General features: G+C 40.0%; 2 protein-coding genes across 3 annotated transcripts in view; one reads left to right on the top strand and one right to left on the bottom strand.

Moving 5' to 3' along the window:
• Nucleotides 1-11079, bottom strand: part of dnm3b (dynamin 3b) — a 53168-nt gene extending 42089 nt beyond the window's left edge. The window contains exons 1-8 of one of the 2 annotated variants that reach the window (XM_026947509.3): nucleotides 10852-11079; nucleotides 10276-10622; nucleotides 7979-8052; nucleotides 6189-6338; nucleotides 5111-5314; nucleotides 2875-2973; nucleotides 1460-1620; nucleotides 856-998 (exon numbers count right to left, since the gene is read on the bottom strand). In XM_026947509.3, coding sequence (XP_026803310.1) covers nucleotides 856-998; nucleotides 1460-1620; nucleotides 2875-2973; nucleotides 5111-5314; nucleotides 6189-6338; nucleotides 7979-8052; nucleotides 10276-10436 — 992 coding nt within the window. In that variant the 5' untranslated portion in view covers nucleotides 10437-10622; nucleotides 10852-11079. The remainder of the gene's footprint in view (nucleotides 1-855; nucleotides 999-1459; nucleotides 1621-2874; nucleotides 2974-5110; nucleotides 5315-6188; nucleotides 6339-7978; nucleotides 8053-10275; nucleotides 10623-10851) is intronic. The other variant, XM_026947508.3, reaches the window with a different exon arrangement.
• A 3835-nt stretch (nucleotides 11080-14914) lies between these two features.
• LOC128318185 (golgin subfamily A member 6-like protein 22) lies at nucleotides 14915-16733 on the top strand. Its single transcript, XM_053233589.1, has one exon. It carries the CDS (start codon nucleotides 15052-15054, stop codon nucleotides 16669-16671), a length of 1620 nt encoding a protein of 539 aa, XP_053089564.1. The 5' UTR covers nucleotides 14915-15051; the 3' UTR covers nucleotides 16672-16733.
• The last annotated feature ends 4359 nt before the right edge of the window (nucleotides 16734-21092 follow it).

Here is a 21092-nt window from a genome sequence, read left to right on the forward strand (position 1 = left end):
GGCTACGTAGAAGATAAACAGATCCTGCAACACTCTCCCTGAAAATTCATCAGTATTCTGTATCCATGATTCTCCAATGCCTTTAATCACACACAGTGCATCTGTAATTGAATAACATCCTGAGAAATTTGTTTGTAGGAGTAGTTGTAGCAAGATTAATCCACGTGACTCTCTTCCCTGTTTCACTGAGACAGCATGAGGGTCTGGGACAATAATATTAATGCAGGAATGACTGCTGTATTACATTAGCAAATATGTAGCACTTTGCTGTTTACAAGTATGTAAATAGATTGTATAACAAACACAACAAAAATTCGAAGTATAAAGCTATTTTGATCATCACAAATAGATTTCATTTAAACAATTTCAGTGGTCGAAGGGCAAAAACCAACATCTTTGGCTGGTTTTGTGGAAGAAATGGCCATTTAGGAACCAAACAGTCGGCTATTATTGGTAACATGAGCTGAGTGCTCTGATTCAGCCAACAGAGCTGAAATTCCCATCACTACTTCTAAGTTAATACGCCTTAAAAAGCTTCAACACACAAACTATAACCTGCTACACACACATAAAACCCCCAGGCTATTTTCTCTAGCATACCTGAATACTACCTTCCCAAACCTAACAATATTATAAACACCACTATTAACCTTGTACTGCAACAATATCTCAATATTTATCACTATATACAGGATTCAATAGCCACAAGTCATCATGGGAGTCTCAGTGGATAGTGGCTACTGCCACAACATTATAGTATCTACTGTATCTTTCAGCATGTGTACCTGTGCACTGTATGTATAGTAGCAGCACATGGTGAATGTATGTGAGCTGTGTTGTGTGTGAGGAACTGACTGCAGCAGGGCTTTAGTCTTGCGCGACGGATCGTCAGGTCTGAAGTGGCGATATTCCTCAGCCTCCTTGTCCAGAGCCAGAAGCTGAGATTGAAGTTTACTCCGAAAAGCAGGCAGCGTGTCCCGAATGTGATTGGTCAGTTGCTGTGGAGATAAAAATCCAGAAAACGTGACTCTTGTGCTGAACAATGACGTAAACCACTGTTTTCAGGGAACATGGCGCTGCTCTACATAAAAACATCAGAGTATATTTGTTATACCACAGCGCTACTGAATCATGAGAATTGATTGGTCAGAAGGTGGCTATTATATGACAGTAGAGCACCTGCAAATAACAAGGTTAATACTGTATGTTATCGTTTCTATAGTAACAGCTCATTCACAAGGGCTTGCACGTCCGATGCTTGAGTTAAAACCTGTAATCGTGAAGTTTTCTGTGAGGAAATGTTTATTTATCATTTATGGAAGGAGTCTCCAGTGTCAGTGCTTTGTAACAGACAGAGATAATGCTGTAACTTTAAGTCTTCAGGACAGACAGAGGAGTTTGCGCTTTGCGGTTACTCGGCGGTTTCATAACCATGTAGTGAGGGAGTTTTAGATGCTACCTGGTTGAGGGTTTTCTGCAGATGAGGTGTTCCCATGCTGTCAGCCAGGTGTCTGTATGCAGGATGAGACAGGAAGAACTTCCTCTCTGCAGCCAGAGCTGCTTTAATGTCCTTCTTTCCTTCAATGTCCTTCTGACTGCGGTTCACCACCCCGATATAACCTGTGACGGAGGGCAAGAAAGAACAGCGTGAGAGATCAGTGTGCGTGATGTAGACAGAAAGCAAGAGAAAGAGCAGGACTTTCATTTGAATAGATCCCAATTAACAAGTACTAATCTGAATGTGCAGTTTAGTAGCGTGCTGAAGATGAATCACGAAGAATAAATGCATGAATGACATTGCGTGCGGGATAGAGGTAGAAAACACTGTTAATGACAATTGCAGGAAATTCAAACTGCCACTCAGATATAATGGCAATTAAATGTGGTGAAACTTTTAAAACGCGTGAACAATTTTTAAAAAAAGCACGTTTTACTAATAAGGTCGAAGTGAATTTTTGTGAAGCTCTGTTTAAATGCTGTTGAAGTCAGAGGTGTGAAAGTGCACTGAATGTCTAATATGAAACCATTTAGAGAAACATTATGATGTTTTTCAGACACAAAGGCATCTTTTTAGATAAAATTACTCATTATTAAGGTATCATTTGTCTTCAACTGAGGAAGTCAAGCTTCTTTATTAATATGCATACGCAAAATATCACCCAAAGTGATCTTCATGCTGCAGTAAATCACACAGCAGGTGCTAAATTAATTCTTTTGCATTGACTCTGCTCTGTATTTCTGAAACTGAATCATCAGGGCTTTGCACTTTGTGGCTTCTCTGTAACATCTTTTGTCTTATTATTTATATTTTGTCTTATTATCTATTTTTTTATCTTTAACAGCACATCCTCAAGTGATTTGGAAAGAGTCAGACGTGTTAGAGGCTTACAACTGAACTATACAGTACAATAGCTGTAATTAATTGGCATTGACTCCGCCTTGTATTTTATGTATAGATGAACCCATAGTCATAGTCATTAAGGACAAAAAGGAGGTTTATTCAGCTCATGTGAAAGATGCAATCTTACTTATCTTGGATGTTTTTTGTGGATAATATTAACTTTGCATGTGTTCTTACATACAGACTTTTAGTAAATTTGAGCCTAGAACAATAGATGTACAGGACTGAGATTTGTGTGTGACCTTTAAGTTATATAATCCAAAAACATGTAATAAGCAAGACACAATACAGAAAATTATAGTAGGAGGTACATAAGGGTGATTCCACAATTGAGGCATCATTTATGTTGCATTAGAACATAAAAAAAAAACAAAATGCATTTTTCCTATCCCAGCTCACTTCAGAAATGTGCTCATTTTTTAAATCCCAATTATAGAATCACCCATAAAACTGAAGAATGGTCTTGGTCTCACCCCTCCGCAGAGGAAGCAGCTTGTTCTCCAAAACCTCTCGAGCATCAGTGCCTTCATCCATCAGGTCCAGTTTAGTGATCACGCCAATCGTCCTCAGACCTACAGCAGGAAAAGTCACAGGTTAGGAACAATGTCACAATATCTTACAGGTACAACAGGTGACATGGTTTTAAGTCAAGTACTAATGGTTAGACGGTTGGTTAACATGGTGTGTCACAGATATGCAAACAGGAAATAACTTCTATAGTCACCTTGGGCCATTACATCAACATTGACGTGAAAGTTATGCATATTCAGAGTCGGGTTACGCAGCTGCTTAAGTTGATTTTCTGGATTTCAGAATAGTGAAATCACCTGTGTGTAGCCTACAAGATTGCCAGGTTTTTAGATAGATAGATAGATATATAGATAGATAGACAGATTTTATTGATCCCCAAGGGGAAAGTTTGGAAAACTTTAATAGCGTGTAAACCCCCCAAAAAAATCAGGGATAGAAAATGCGGACTGAAAAAAGCAATAGCTTCGTATTTCTTTCCTGTCAAATGTAAGATGACGTAGCATAAAAGCAAGATACGATTTAAAAATGAAAATAATCTTATAGTAGTGGTTGTAATTATAACATTAATCACTGCAAATTTGGTTTAATTGAACAACATGGATCCCCACATCCCACTCTCACTAGACTGAATCCATAATCAGGAAGCTTATAAAATAGCACATTTTATTATTTTGCATTTTATTTGTAAATGTCATGCTCTGCCAGTTACTCATGTGCACAGTTTAATGTAGTCATGAGATACAAAATCGAGGTCATGAAAATGGAATGTGTGTGTGGGGGGGATGTAGGCGATTTTATCCCACATTTAGTTCACTATTTTGAGTTGTCAAATTAATAAAATAATGCCAGTGATAATGCCAGTGATACACTGACAACTAACTTTCATTTAATTAATAATTCATAATAAGTCAATCCTTGAGATGAATGTCTCCATGAGCAATGTCAGTGATGTTTAGTTTGATCGTGTTTTCTTTTGCTTTGATTTCTGATGCGAGTGCCGTTCTGAAAAGCATTGAGGGGAGGATTCTGAATAAATACTGAACAATTCTTTCTCATACCTGCCTCCTCAATTCGCTCACTCCCACCAGTGAATCACACAGTGTAATATTTATGGTTTTAATATTGGCCTCATAGGGCTTTTGAGTGTATTTACAGGATGAAAGGGATTTTGGTGTGTTGGAGCCATTTTTGTGAAATTACGTTTGTATAAAAAAAAGAAGACTCTAATATAATATATATAATATACAGTAATGTTACGTGGATTTGCTGTAATTATTTGTTAATATGAATGCTATAATTTCCAAATTATTATTTATCTATATAATTATTTTATAATTATAAATAATTTATAATTATTACTATATTATATGATTTATATTGTTTACTGATGTTTACTGATATTGTTTTACTATTAACATTTACTAAGGGGTTTTTGTGGGATTGGAGGGGGGGAGAGGAAGGGGTGGAGTCAGGTGAGGTCACCAGCCATGGGGAAGCAGGTAAGGAAGGTGAGGTGGGAATTGTTGAACTGTGAAGCAATCTCTTTTGACCTTTTTACCACTTTTTTCTCCACAATAAACAAGTTTGATCAATCACATCTGACCAGGAGTCAGCAGAACCCCCTGCTGCATCAGACACAGTGACAGTTTAAAACCTTACGAAAACTGCCACTACACAGTGTAACATAATGTGGTTACATCAAACTGTCAGACAGCGGTGCTAGACTTAATACTACTCCTCACACAATAGCTGAATGTCAGAATCATGCGTCAGAATTAACTAGGACACGCCTCTGTTTTACTGTCACGTAACTTCTGAATAGCGCTTAAGGTTATAGTTACGTCTGAGGGCTGAATAATGATGTGCACAATTTCTGTATCTAAATTCTCCAAAATACTCAACTCTGAATGCAGCCCATTGACTAATGTGGAAAGGAATGACATTATCCTGATTCAAAGCAGATCATGAGTCTTCACATGTTGTCAATGTTACAGGTGCAACCATTAACAAACTCACATTTTATATAAAGAAAACCTCTTCATGTTTTAGGTCTAACCTGAGATCTAACATGACCTGGACCTTCAGAACATACAGAATTGAAAAATTAGATTTTTCTCCTCTCCTGCATCACAGACTGAACTCATTAATAATGTATGTGTCCATTCGTAGCTGTCTCACCCTGAGGATCGACGTCTTTAGCCAGTTTGAGGGCGTCGGAGTTGGCCAGGTCGGTGTTAGCGGGTGTGACGGCGAGGATGAGGCAGCTCTCTCGGCTGATGAACTGCATGATCATGTCACGGATCTGTTGCTCGATGTCTGGAGGCTGGTCTCCCACGGGCACCTTGGTGATCCCCGGCAGATCGATCAGAGTCAGATTCAACACTGCACAGACGAAAGAAGATCCTCAATTCAATTTATTACCTGATTACATTTATTTTACCGGCTTTCTGTATCCACAGTGTAACAGAACAACAGAAATCTAGGCTCCAGACACCTGATGAGTAAAACAAACAGAGGCAAAGTTAAATAACCCGAAAAAAAAAAAGATTAAAAGAAAAATTGCTAGTTGGCAGGTAACATTATGGCATTATACAGTATAAACAGCAAAATGTAAATGTTCATTCATTTTTAGGTTGTTAGCATCTATAAGTGAAATATTCAAGCCTTATTTATTTATTTAATAATTTAATAATTAATATATAGTACTTTTTTAAGCAAATCTAAATATTGTGATATACTATATGTATGAAAAGTATCTTGATATGATATATTTTGGCCATATTGCCCACCACACAGTATAACGCCTCCACTGAGGCACATGATATTAAATGACCTTTAAGAAACTGCCTTCCGTTGCCTAAAATAAATCCTGTTATTTTGTGTTTTGTTCATCGGGAAATGGGAGGAAGTGTACTGGCTAGATTTTTATATTAGCCAGTGCGATGTGCCAAGAGCTGTACTCTTCAAACTGGCACACCACCTTCCAAATTCTGCCCTGTGATGATTCTTTCCTTTCAGCTCTCAGATCTTTTAATATCTTATTTTTTAAAAATGAATTATTTACCCAACAGGTTTTCATGGTTAAAGTAGACAGTAATTCAACCTGAATAACTCTAAAATCCACAAATATTTCTGGTAAACAATGTATTTATACAAACTAATAAAGAATGACCACAATGCTAGCTAACCTCTACTATTTATTCTTTATTAGTAGTGATGAGATAAGACTTTATAGTGTGTAAAGAACGGAACGTACCATGTGGAGAAAACACCCTCAGGTTGATAGGAACTGGGGATATGCCCTTATTGGCTCCAGTCACGCGGTCCGTCTCGGCCTCGATCTCCTGACGCACTTCATCAAAATCTGTGAACTTCTTTCCTTTGCAGTGAAGAAACTCGGCCCATTCTGCAAATCCACACGAGGGCAAAGACACAGGTTTTACAAGATGCATTAACTGGATATTTGAACATACTTCACCTTGTGGATCTATGCACAAATTAACTTTTAAATACAAATCCCCTGCACTGCAATTCTGCCTTCAACATAAAAAACCTTGTCAATGTCGTTTGTCGTTAGCCCTCAGGGAAATCTGTTTTAATTGCTATTTTATGGCTGTGTTTCATCAAGCGAATTTTACTCAAGAGTTAACACTGACTGTAAAGCTTGCACTTCTTTTTCAACATAGTGAAAAAATGTGCATTACACATGTAGACCATTTAAACTGTATTTTATAAAACAGGGTCATATTCAGACTGCACTATTCAGACAGTGTGACGTGGAATTTGCCTAAAACAGAGCTTTAAGTTCAGTTATATGAGATTCTGAACTTGGACTTAAGATCATTTTTTTCTTTGACTGTCCAACAGTTTGATGTAACCATATTATTCTGAAATTCATGTACTGGGCTATAAATACACTCAGAACTGGATGGATGGAAGGCCATTTGAGGTCAATATTAAATAAATATAACACTATCAATTAATTAATTAATATTCATTCCCTCCTAAAGAAAAAAATTGCAACAGTTTGGTGATTTCCCTGAGTCACCGGCTTGATGCAGTTATTGCAAGCAAGGGATATGCAACCAAATATTAAGTGTTATTTACTTTAAGACTATCTGTTCCATTACTTTTGCTCGCCTAAAGCTTGGGTGGTCTGCCACAAAAGGCGCATGTTCTGAGTTGTTCAACACATCTAGATGTAAATATCAGGAAATGAGAAACTGAAATTCTGATCTATCATCTAATTTCCATCTTTTGACCTCAATCCTAATATAGCATACAGCATATAGCATAAAAAAAGCCTTGTGTTTCAATACTTGCAGAAGAGATTGTATATCAGTGACGAATATCTGTTTACAAACTGAATGATTAGGGTTATGTCTGTTTCACTAGGGCACGTAGCTAAGCAACAACTTCATTACGTGAGGAAATCACACTTAGCTAGGTTTTAGACGTCTTTAGGCAGAATGAGTGCATTTGTTAAACTAGCTCCTTTCACAACATGATCTTTTACAAAGTGTCCCAAATAAAACCTTTTTTTTCGCCAATGTTTTGCTGAAATACATTTAGAGTATGTTTTCCTACAGTAATTACTGGCAGAAAAAAAAATTGCAGTGTAATTTTAAAAGATGCCAAAACCTGATTTGTCATCTTTATTTGGTTGTTTGCCAGAATTTCCTACATTTAACACATTTTCTTACACCAGCTGTAACATGTAGGCCTATGAATTAGCATACTTTCTATTATTTTATCGCAAATGTGTAAAATCGCTAATATATACAATCACGGTGGGTTAATAGCTAGCCAAATCTTATAGCCCATGACTCTAAGACTAAGACTTATAGCCAAAGATCAATATTTTCATAATATTTTATCCAGGATTAGAAAACTGAAAACACATAAGAATCCTTAAAAGTCCAGGTTAAGGAAATATATTGCCAAAAGTTACTAATATATCAGAGAAATCTGAACAGAAAGCTAAATGTTATGTGTTTTACAGAAGTGTGTGTGTGTGTGTGTGTTTATGTAGGTCAGGCTGCTCACCTGTGTTAGAGCTGATGAGCTGCAGCACCAGAGGCCTGCGGGTGACGATGCCAGAGCCTCGGGGAAGAAAATCCCTTCAAAAATTGAAAGAAAATGACACCAATTTAGACCGAATAGAGCAGTAGAGAAAGTGAGAGCGGGCAAACAGGTGATAAATGATTAAGCAGAGTTTATTCTACATGAACTTACACACTAGAAGTATCTTTTATCTGACCCTGAGTATTGATCGGCTACAAAGCAATTAGCTGTGATGAAAAAGCAGCCTGAAAGGCATTAGGTTGCGTGCTAGAGATAGCCGAGCGAGGACCATCGCTGTGAAGGAGCTTCCTGAGGGGAGGTCAATTTTAGATGCTCTTCTGATATCAAAGACAAACAAAGCAGCTCTTTCACTCAGCATAGCATTTAGGTCAATTTTACACCACAAGGCTGTTAAATTCTCAATTCTGATTGGTCAGAACTTAATGTACAACTAATAGGTATTTTTAAATGTGCTATTATTTAACAAAGAGGTATAATCATGATTGTTCCTGTAAGGAGATTTCTATATAAGATTTGTGGAAGGAGTTTCAGGTGATAGCATGTTGTGACAAGAAGTTTTCCACCATCTGGAACATGTCAGGCTTTACATTTTGCAGCTTCTCAGTGATGTGACAAGCTGCGATTTTTTTTTTTTCAATCTTCAAGAGAGAGGAAATAGCTGCTATAACGTAAGTGAGAACAGGAACGAACTGGTCTTGCAGATGAACAACATTAAATGTATGACGATTCTTGAGGTTCTTTAAAAACGCCCCCGAGTGTTTTCTTCCTTACGTAATATACTATAGAGAAAAGAAGTAAAGCTTGTCTCACACACACACACATAAGCTTCTGTATGATTTGAGAGTGTGCGAATTGACTACTCAGTGTGTGTGTGTGTGTGTGTGTGTGTGTGTGTGTGGGGTGATGAGTAGGAGGTCTATTCTGTGTAATTTCCATCAGCAGTGAAACATGAAGTGAGATTTTATCACAGCAGAAGCTGCAGGGTTTCTCACCACTGATACAAACCAGTGAGCAAATTATACAATATTTTAAGGACAGGAGCCTGATACTGTGATCACACTGTCCACTTGTTTACATACAACCAAGTAATTCTACAGTCTTCAGGCTTCTGGGTAAAGAATAAAACACTCCATGTCATGCTCTTATAGGGAAATAATCAACAAGGATGTGGTGATGAAGCAGAGTCAGTGTTACCACTCTGAAGTTGATTATTTTTCTATAACAGCATTTCAGCAGTGTTTTATTCCTTTTATACCACAGCACTTTGCCAATGATTACAATTCTTTTACTTAGTCATCATACTTTTTTCTTAATCTCATTATAGTTACGTTTACATCTCTGTTGGTTACAGCTTTAGCTCTGACTGTTACAAAGCGCTGACACTGGAGACTCCTTCCATAGATGTCATGTGATGTGAATATAAATCTCCTTACAAAAGAACTTTACCATATCGATTTAACAATTCTACTTTTTTTAAATGTAGATTGTCTGTTACTGCAGAAGTGATAACATATTAGAACTAATGCTTTAATATAAAGCTGTGATTTGTGATCTGCACTACTGTCAGAGCTGATACTGTAGAAAATTAAACAGCACCTTCTGACCAATCAGAATCAGGAATTCAATAGTGCTGAATGTATTATATCACAGCACTGTTCTTGAATTCTTGAATTATTAAGTTTCTATATTATATTAATGCGCTTGTTCTGATAGCTTTATCATGTCTGTAGCAAAAACTCACACCGGGACTTGTGAAAAAAATCATATCGAAAAACCACATGTGTAAAGTTCTTGTAACTTTTCTGCAAGCGAAGAGAACCGTCTTTCGGATAACTCTACATAGAACCTTTTAGATGGCAACCAGTGTGACAAAATGAAGTAAAAAGGTGCTAAATGGCACTTTCTCTTAATTTCAGGTTATTTTCTGTAACTCATTTTTCTCCTTTAACCTTCAACGGTTTTGTGCGTCACTCCGGATAAGACAGAAATATAAATGTAAATGTAAATACAGAATGACCTACACTCTATCTCTCTGAAATAAAGGTCTAATTAAGGATTAAATAAATAAAGTAGCTTTCATTATTTTTTTAAAAGGTAAAAGATAAACACTAAAGATCTCCACCCAAGCACAAGCAAAGATAGTACTATTTTTTTTCTATGATCTTCACAGGATGCTCTTGCAACATTTTTTCCAAAGGATTATTTATAGACTGGACAAAAATCATCTGAGCAATAAATCTAGCTGGGATACAGCTTACTTTCCCACGAAGTTCTCCAGCACGGAGCTCTTTCCGGCGCTCTGGCCTCCCACCACGGCGATCTGCGGCAGGTCGAGGTTGCAGCTTTGCCCGATGCTGCTGAAGGCGTCCTGCAAACGGTTGACCAGCGGGATCAGCTCCTCCATGCCTCGGTTCCCCATGGCACCCACAGGAGAGGGAGAGAGAGAGAGAGAGAGAGAGAGAGAGAGATGTGGGGATGCAGGGATGATGAGCTAGCGAGGATGCTGATGTTGACCTTTGCGCATCAAGAGGCCAATAAGCGTGGATTCCTCTGAGGAGGAGAAAGGCGCAGAAGGATGTAACTGCGCAGTCGGTTCACACTGCTCCTTTTTCAAGGGCATTGAAGGGAAATCAGGATCAGGGAATAGGTGCATTACGCGATACTTCTAATGCCAACCACTGCTTAATTGCTTAGCACTGAATATATGTTAGGGTTTAAACAAATATCACGTGATTATAACTGCGATCTGATTGCCAAAGGATGCCCGAGAGCACACAGATCTACAGAACAGATAATCCCACATCCAAGAAAAAACAACAACAACAACCCCTTACCGTTATTCCAGCTTCAGAACAACACCGCAGACCTTTAATTCCCAGAGACTAATCCTGGTTCCAGACTGAGGCACAATGCAGATGCACAGCTACAGTGTGATTTGCACAAGGCCTGTCCCTGGGTTTGTTTGGAACGGGTTAAACCGCGGGCGCATCTGCGCGTCAGAGGGACATCTCGTCCCAAACCTGAGCCTATGTAATTCTCCAATGACAGATTAATCGCCCCTTTAACGCAGCCGCACTGATGACGCATGACGCTGTGCGGTGACCGACACACAGCCTGACCAATGACACAGCACACGAGTCTTTCTGAGCGATCCTATAGGCTGAAGCCTGAGGGAAAACAAACCCACCCCCTTCTTCCGCCGCCTGCGTCTCGGTCGTGAGCGTCGCTTCGTGCGCATCGCGGGGGTCGCGCACGAGGCGCAGCTCGGCCTGGGTGAGGACAAAATTACTAATGCTTTATTATTTTATGATACACACTGATAGCTGTAGTAGCGTGGATTTGAAGAATGCAGCATAAACAATAATAAATCATTTTTTTCTGATAAAGAATTATTGATCTATAATAATGAAGCCCCACTTATTGATGTCCAAATTAATTCTCATGATTCATGATTAGGCAGCAGATCACAGTGAGGGCGGGGTTAAGGGGGGGGGGGGGGGTACAATTGCCACTCCTCTTCCTTCCAATGTCCTTATAGTCGAAAAAAAATGTTGTGAAAGTGCCCTCTAGGGTGCCCCACTACATAAAATGCGATAAAGTTCCCTCTAGGGTGCTTCTAATAGATAAAACGAGATAAAGTGCCTTCTAGGGTTCCCTTACCATGAAAAAAATGTGATAACGTGCCCTGTAAATAAAATGTGATAAAATGCCCTCAGGGGTGCACCTACTGTAGATAAAATGCGATAAAATGCCTTCTAGGTTGCCCTTACAGTGAAGAAAATGTGATGAAGTGCCCTGTAGAGTGCTCTTATTGTAGATAAAATGTGATAAAGTGCTCTCTAGGGTGCTCCTAATAGATAAAATATGATACAGTGCCCTTTAGGGTGCTACTAATAGATAAAGTGTCATAAAAATGCCCTCTAGAGTGCCCCTATTGTAGATAAAATGTGATAAACTGCCCTTTAGGGTGCTTCTACTGTAGATAAAATGTGATAAAGTGCCCTTTAGGCTGCGCTTACAGTGAAGAAAATGTGACAAAGTGCCCTGTAGAGTTCTCTTATTGTAGATAAAATGTGATAAAGTGCTCTGTAGGGTGCTACTAATAGATAAAGTGTCTTAAAAATGCCCTCTAGAGTGCCCCTACTGTAGATAAAATGTGATAAAATGCCCACTAGGGTGGTTCTACTGTAGATAAAATATGTTATAAAGTGCCCTGTAGGGTGCTCCTAATAGATAAAATATGATAAAGTGCCCTTTAGGGTGCCCTCACAGTGACGAAAATGTGACAAAGTGACCTGTAGGGTGCTCCTACTAGATAAAATGTGATAAAGTGCCTGCTAGGGTGCTCCTGCTGTAGATAAAATGTGATAAAGTGCCTGCTAGGGTGCTTCTGCTGTAAATAAATTGTGATAAAGTGCCCTATAGGGTGCTTCTAATAGATAAAACGAGATAAAGTGCCTTCTAGGGTTCCCTTACCATGAAAAAAAATGTGATAAAGTGCACTGTAAATAAAATGTGATAAAATGCCCTCAGGGGTGCACCTACTAGATAAAATGTGATGAAATGCCCTCTAGGGTGCTCCTAATAGATAAAATGTAATAAAATGCCCTCTAGGGTGCTCCTACTGTAGATAAAATATGAAAAATTCCCCTCTAGGGTTTTAAGGGAAGTTTTAAATGTACAGTACAACAGTGGTCGAAATTATGTACCTTAAATTATTTATAATTAAAAGATCTCCAGGTAAAATATACAAACTAATTTACAAACTAAATGTCCCCTTAAAGAAACATGATTAATTTAGTGTGTGTGTGTGTGTGTGTGTGTTTTCATGTGATTCACTATCACATATGTGAAAATGTTAACTTGAGTTTAAGGCATAACATGCTGAAATGCACCTTCGTATGTTTTTCCACATATTACTCATATCCTGGTGAAAAATCTTTCCCATGTCAAGACCTGATTCATCTCATAAACAAACTCTCTGTTGTGTTAAATCACGTGCATTAAAGCACAGAAAGTATTAAGATAATAAAGGTAATGCTTTAATGGTTTAAACCACAGCTGGAGTCAGTTAAACAAAGTGTTTCTGGTGTATTAACTCCACCTCGCCATTAGATGTCAGTGTTCACACCTCAATCACACTCAATCAGATTGAAGCTTTTATTCATCAGAATCAGAATCATCTTTACTGCCAAGTACCATGGGTTTACATGTACAAGGAATTTGTCTTGGTGTACTGGTGCTTAGTAATAACAGTAAAAGAGAATTAATAAACAACTATGAGCATAAAAAATAGAGACATTAACTATACATTAGTGCAGGATGTGCAAAAGTGGGCCAGTGCAAATGCTCACAGTCTGAAGTAAGAACGTTAATGTATTTCATATGATAATGTAACACATATGAAACAGAAAAGTGGGGTTTTTTTCGTTAATGTCCATGGAGGCGGATAAGAGACCATGGTGGGTCCTGGATATTGTTGATGAGGCCAGTTGTGGATGGAATGAAGCTGTTTTTGTGGCATGAGCTTTTAGTCTTGATGGACCGCAGCCTCCTGCCAGAGGGTAGTTTGTGTTTATACAGCCACAATCTTAACTGCCCGCTTCAGTGTCCTGGAAGTGTACAGGTCCTGAAGAAGTGGCAGATTGCAGCCAGTCACCTTCTCAGCAGAGCGAATGACGCGCTGCAGTCTGCTTCTGTCCACGGCGGTGGCAGCAGCGTACCAAATGGTGATGGAGGAGGTGAGTATGGACTCGATAATAGAGGTGTAGAAGTACACCATCGTTGTCTTTGGTAGGTTGAACTTCTTTAGCTGCCGCAGGAAGTACATCCGCTGGTGCGCTTTTTTGATCAGAGAGTTGATGTTCAGCACCCACTTGAGGTCCTGGGTGATGATGGTTCCCAGGAAATGAGGAAGGAGTCCACGTTCATTTATTCATTGTTCCACAGCAGGTTATGGACTATTTTTCAGACAAATTTCAAAAGCATTTGCAGTTGCGTTTTCTATTTGTGCACACATAAATTGTGACATAATTCAAATGCAAATGCAAATCCTGTATTATCGTTTGCATTTTCGTTTACATGAACGTATAATGTCTGCCGAATTTCAAATGCAAACGCAAAGTCCATTTGCAATTGCATTTCTCATGTCTTATGAGTTATGACTATACTATGGGGCGTGTTTGGATTTGGAAGTGACGTCAGTCACAGTCGATCGCCAAGAAGGAAAACGTGCAGACGATCGTGCCGATGCTTCACTCCTGCATGGAGAGCACGTGGCCGAACAATATGGCGGAAAGATCATCCTTAACTTCGGGTCAGAAAACAAGATGCGTGACAATCGCTAACAAAGTAGCATTTGGATACATTTTAATAACATAAAATCAGAATGTAGGAGTTGTAAGGTAAAAATATCATATCTAGCCGGGTCTACTAACAACCTTCACAGGAATATTAGAATTGTACATCCAGATCTGCACACTGTAGTTTATTTTATATTTGTTATATTTCACACCGTGTTTTGTTCTGAGTGTGATTTGTTTGGAATGGTTGTGTTTTGGACAGTTCAATATAAATATAATATAATATAGTGTTGGATGTTTTTACATTATTTAAGGTTTCTATACCAAACATAATGTAAAATTATGGTATTCTGGAAATTATAAGGTTTAGGTTCAAAGTTGTTCCACACTCATGAGATGCATTAAGAAGCTAAACAGCCGCAAGTCTCTGAGGCCCCCTAGTGGCTGAGACGTGGAGCTGCAGCGCTCGGGCGCGATCACGTGACCAGTGTGACGCCTGCACGCCCCCTCCCACTCCCCCCGTTTAAGTTTCATGACAGAGGTGACTATGACGTCACAATGGGACAGCCCTATATATATATATATATATATGAGAGGTGATAAAAAGTTCAGACTGAAGTTTCCAGTGAAGCAAAACGTTTCAGACCAAACTTCTTCATCAGCTGTGTACACACAGTGCTTCTGAGGTTGTATTGTTTATTTATCCTGTATTTATATAACTCACCTGAAGAAATGGCTGAGTTTGGAAAGGGAAAGTCAAGTAAAGGGATCCTGCAAAGCATTCGAGACAGAATTCGAATGTGGAAGCAGAAGAGCTTCAGGAAGAAATTTAAAGCGCAGAGTGTGCAGGAAAGCACAGAGGACGATGTAGCGAGAGAGAGGGAGGAATGGAAGAAAGAGAGAGGCGTGGCAGGGCAAAAGAGAGTGGAGGTCAGGTGTGAGTTGATGGTGAAGGCAGGGCAGCTGGATTCAGAGGGAGAGCAGCAGCAGGTCGAGTCGGAGAACGAGGGGAAGAAATGCACTGAACTAGAGAGAGAAAAAACAGAGATGGAGGCCTGCTGCATGTGTCAGAAGCTGCTGGAGAAAGACAGCATGCTGAAAAAAATGCAAGAGGAAAAGGAAGAGATGGACAAAAAGATGAGAGAGCTTGAGAAGGATAGAGAGAGACTCAGAGATCTCAGACGGAGGAAGAAAGAGCAGAGAAATAGTCTGCGTGAAGAAATGCAGAGAGCTTTAACAGAGTTTAAGAAGGAACAGGAGGAGAAAGATAGAGCTCAACTGATGCTCTTGGAGGATTTAATGAGAAGGGTTAAGAATCTGCAACAAGCCCAGGCTCAGATAAATGAGGAGAGGGACATGAGAGAGAGAAAGAGAACGGACGACAGGGATAAGTTGGTGATGAAGGTGGGGCATGTGGTAGCCACGTTTGCTGTAGACAGAGAGCAGCAGGATAGAGAGGAGGCCGTGCTGGAGAATGAGAGGAAGAAATGCGCTGAAATAGAGAGAGAAAAACGAGAGATGGTGGCCTCCTGGAGAGAGCAGTGCAGGGTGTGGCTTCAGCAGATGCAAGAGAAAGACAGCGCGCTGGATAAAATACGAGAGGAAAAGGAAGAGATGGCCAAGAAGTTACAAGAACTTGAGAAGAAAAACGAGAGACAAAAACATCGCATATGGATGGAGCTGAATAATCTGCGAGAAGAAATGCAGAGAGATACAAGAGAAATTAAGATGGAGCTGGAGGAGAAAAATCTGGATCTGGATCAAACCCAGGCTCAGATAGAAGAGGAGAAAGAGCAGCTCCAGAACGAAAGACAGAAAGAGCTGCAGCAGAGCGAGACAGAGGCTAGAGAAGCTGAGATGGAAAGTCTGTCTGATGCTCAGATGGATGCAGAAACGCAGACTGAAGAAGTGGAGGAGCGAGACAACCTGAAGGTGCGAGAGGTGGAGGAGAGGAACCCTGCGCTTCTGCAACACATCGGTGAGCTCCAGGCTTCCATCTCACGCTTTGAGGAACGAGAAAAGATAGCCGAGGCGATGAGAGAGGTGTTGGAGAAAGATAAAGAGAGCTGGAAGAAAGAGAGAGAGAACTGGAAGAAAGAGAGAGCGTTCTGGGAGGAAGCAACAGAAAGATGGGAGAATGAGAGAAAGAGCTCCGAGAAAGAGAGAGAAAGCTGGGAGAAAGAGCGAGAGAGCTCAAAGAAAGAAAGAGAGAGCTGGGAGAAAGAGAGAAAGAGCTGGGAGAAAGAGAGACAGAACTGGGAAAGAGAGAGAAAGAACTGGGAGAAGGAGAGAAAGAACTTGCTGAGAGAGAGAGACGCGCTGAAAAACATGTACATGCCTGTTTGGTTTTAGAGACAGAGCAGTGGCAGCAGGAGAAAGAAATATAGATACAGTTTTATCATGTAGAATAAATGAGACAAAGATCATAAGTTTAATGCAGATTTTTCCATGTTTAAAAGTTTTAATAAAATTCTTATGCATCAGTTCTTGTGTTTTGTGTATTTTTTTAAGAAACAAAATAAGCATATACATCGCATATTGCGAGTTCAAATCCCAGTGATGCCACAACCATCCGCGGCCGGGAGTCCAAGAGAACAATATTGGCCGTGCGCTCGGGGTGGGAGGAGCCTACTCTCTCTCGCCCCTATCTCCGCCCCGTGACGCAGCACGAGCAGCAGTTCCAAACAACGTAGTTGGCATCTCAGATTAGTAACGTCTCATACAACAGGAGGGTGAAGGCTAACACCTGCTTCCTCTGAGAGACCTAATCAGTGGCTGGGAATTGGCCAAGTAAATCAGAATGAAACCTGGAGAATAGAAAAATAATAATTATTAATTAATAATAATAATAATAATAATAATAATACATTTTATTTATAAAGCACTTTACATTTTAAAGAAAATCTCAAAGTGCTACAAAAAACAGCAATTAAAACTAGCTGCCAACTGAGATTAGCACAGAAATTTAAACTATATTAAAACACTTTCTAAAAAGGTACATTTTTAAACCCCTTTTAAAACCATCAGTCATTTGTGGAGCCCTCAGATGTTCAGGGAGGGCGTTCCACAGGCGAGGAGCAGCGGCGCAAAAGGCTCGATCCCCAATGGTGCGGGTATTAGTCCTAGGGGGGAGGAGACGATGAGTGTTTGTGGAGCGGAGGGGACGTGCTGAAATCTGTGGGGTGAGGAGTTCTTTAAGGTAAGTGGGGGCGTTGCCATAGATGCACTGATGTGTGAGGAGGGAGACCTTGTATTCAATCCGGGCGGAAATGGGAAGCCAGTGTAATGATTGAAGAATTGGTGTGATGTGTTCGTATTTACGCACTCTCATCAGGATCCTAGCGGCACTATTCTGTATGTGCTGGAGTTTCTGGATGCTCTTGCTAGGGATCCCGATGAGAAGAGAGTTGCAGTAGTCCAGTCTGGAGGAGACAAAGGCGTGGACGAGTTTCTCAGCATCATGTAGGGAGAGTGTAGGACGGAGTCTGGCTATATTCCTGAGGTGATGAAATGATGTTTTGCAAAGATGTTTAATGTGAGCCTCAAAGGTTAAATGAGGGTCAAACCTAACACCAAGATTTGTAACTAATGGTGATAGGGGGATGTCCTGGCCAGAGAATGTAATACAAGTTATGGTAGATGTTCTGATCTGATGAGGGGAACCAATGAGGATGGCTTCTGTTTTTGAGCTGTTCAACTGGAGAAAGTTATGATTCATCCAAGCCCTTATCTCCTCCAGACAGGCAGTGAGTGTAGTTAAAGTTGATGACAATGATGATGATGATGAGTGAGCATCAGTTTTCATATATAGTTGTGTATCATCAGCGTAACAATGGAAAGAAATTCCCAAGCGACTGATGACTTTGCCAAGGGGGAGCATGTAAAGAATGAATAAAATAGGTCCAAGAACTGATCCCTGTGGAACTCCGCATCTAACAGCATGTGAACGGGACCTTGAGCTTCCCATGGCCACAAATTCAGATCTGTCTGCAAGGTATGACTCGAACCAACGCAAGACGGTGTTATTAAGTCCAACGGAGTGGTGTAGCCTGTTGAGAAGTATACCGTGATCAACGGTGTCGAACGCTGCAGAAAGATCCAAAAGGACAAGAAGTGATGGTGAACCAGCATCAGCTGTCATCAGCAGGTCATTTGTGACTCTCACTAAGGCTGTTTCTGTGCTGTGAGCGGAACGGAAACCAGACTGAAACTTTTCAAAAATGTTATTGTGTTTGAGGTGGTCTTGAAGGTGGCTGGCAACTACTTTCTCCAGAACCTTAGAGAGAAATGGCAGGTTGGATATGGGCCTATAGTTAGCAAAAATTTGAGGATCAATTGAGGGTTTCTTAAGTAATGGTCTGATTATGGCCGTTTTCAAGGCAGACGGTACATGGCCAGTCTGAAGGGATTGGTTTATTATCATGGTGATAAGGGGACTGATGGCAGAAATATTTGCTTTCAACAGAGGTGTAGGAAAAGGGTCGAGGGCACATGTGGAGGATCTCATCCCCCTGATGGTGTCTTCGACCTCATGTTGAGTAACTTCTGGGAAGCAGCAAAGCAGGATCGAAATATCAGACTGCGGGTCAGCAGTTGGGGCAGACAAGGAGGAGGGAACATAAAAAGAGGAGTGAGTTTAATAATTATAATAATTTAATAATTATTTATTAATTATTGGGGGCAGTTGTGGCCTAATAGTTAGAGAGTCGGACTTGTAACCCAAAGGTGAACCTGAAGGTCATGGGTTTGAGTCTCAGGTCCAGCAGGGATTGTAGGTGGGGGGAGTGAATGACCAGCGCTCTCTTCCACCCTCAATACCACGACTGAGGTGAGACCCTTGAGCAAGGCACCGAACCCCCAACTGCTCCCCGGGCGCCGCAGCAAAAAAGGCTGCCCACTGCTCCAGGTGTGTGTTCACGGTGTGTGTGTGTGTGTGTTCACTACTGCGTGTGTGCACTTGGATGGGTTAAATACAGAGCACAAATTCCGAGGATGGGTCACGTCACGTCACTTGTTTTGTTTGCTAATTTGAAAGATGTCATTTTGCATCATTGTTGATGGTTGTTCTTAATGTTTCACTTTTTATAGCTTCATACAAGCTGAAATATTTATTCAGGTGCTGACTGCAGTCAGTCGTGTGTTACATGGCTGAACAACAGATACCAAAAATAAATAAATAAATAAATAAATAAATACTTAAGTTAATTATGGGAGGAAAGCTGTGTGAAGGCAACTGAATCTGGAGACAGTGAAGATTTACAGTAATAAATCATCGCTAGGACGGGGCGCTGTTTTACAATACACCTTACAAACACACCTGTTTTACAACACACCAAAAAACTTTATAACCAACAGTAGCTGAACAGAGGTGACGCCCGCCATACCTATATATATATATATATATATATATATATATATATATATATATATATATATATATATATATATATATATATATGTATGTATATACACTCACCATCCACTTTATTAGGAACACCTGCACATTCCTGCAGTTATCTAATCAGCCAGTCATGTGGGAAAAGCACAACGCATAAAATCATGCACATACAGGTTAAGAGCTTCATGTAATGTTCACAACAAACATCAGAATTAAAAAAGTGTGTTCTCTGGGACTTTGATCATGGCATGGTTGTTGGTAACAGATGGGCTGGTTTGAGGATTTCAGAAACTGCTGATCTCCTGCGATTTTCACACACAACAATCTCAAGAGTTTACACAGAATGGTACGGAAAAAACATTGAGTGAGCGACAGTTCTGTGGGTGGAAACACCTCGCTGATAAGAGAGGCTGCGCTGCCAGGAAGTTTATAGTAACTCAAATAATCACTCTTTACAACTGTGGTGAGCAGAAAAGCATCCCAGCATGTACAAAACATCGAACCTTGAGGTGGATGGGCTACAAAAGCAGAAGACCACATCGGGTTCCACTCCTGTCAGCTAAAACTGGACAGTTAAAGATTAGAAAGAAAAAAAAAATCACCTGGAAAAATCAGACTTTTTCCAGGCTTCACACTGTCCAGTTTGGGTGAATCTGTGGCCATGATAACTTCACATTCCTGTTCTTGGCTTCTTGGATTCACCTTCTGACTCCTGACTCCTTCAGAATCCATAACTCAGCAGTGCTGGTGTATAAACTGATATAATTACCAGCATTCGTCTGATGAAACTCTTTTGCTCCACCATGATGAACGGGTAAAAGCAAGTTACCCAGGTTAGAAACTCGGGTGTCAAAACTGTTTTTGCGCTGCATGTTAAAGAAAACATTCCGACTCGCCAACGATGGCATTAAAAAGTGCTTTTTCCTGCTTTTCTTTGATGCGAAATCCTTAATCAAGTCCTGAAAACTCCTCTGGAGGAGCAGATCGTGCTCATTGGACAGTAAGGTCAACTCTTTCAGTCTATTTTTCATCACTGGAGGCCCTCAGTCTGTTCTTAATAATAACCAACTTGGAAAATGATTTTTTGTGTGTATGTGGCTTTAGAATTGGGGAGAGTGGGATAAATTCTGAGTGCAATGACAACGTTTGGAAAATATCTCAAGATCATGTGGAATTGAATGTTTGTAGGATTTATATGGAATTATCATTGTAACGTGGTCACAGCAAGGACAAATGTGTGGAATAATATTTCTGCAATAGCTTCCTCCCTGTCTGAAATCTATTTTAAGGGAATTTAAGGAATTAGTAACAATAAGGACTAGATTTGTTGTTGGTGAAGGAATCCGCTACTTGTTAAAACCGCTGCTGCTTTTAA

The sequence above is a fragment of the Pangasianodon hypophthalmus genome, chromosome 4, assembly GCF_027358585.1.
Source record: "Pangasianodon hypophthalmus isolate fPanHyp1 chromosome 4, fPanHyp1.pri, whole genome shotgun sequence".
Lineage (NCBI taxonomy): Eukaryota > Metazoa > Chordata > Actinopteri > Siluriformes > Pangasiidae > Pangasianodon > Pangasianodon hypophthalmus.

Excerpts from the sequence above, each read along its gene's own strand:
- LOC128318185 (XM_053233589.1), top strand. The coding sequence starts at position 15,052 with ATGGCTGAGTTTGGAAAGGGAAAGTCAAGTAAAGGGATCCTGCAAAGC.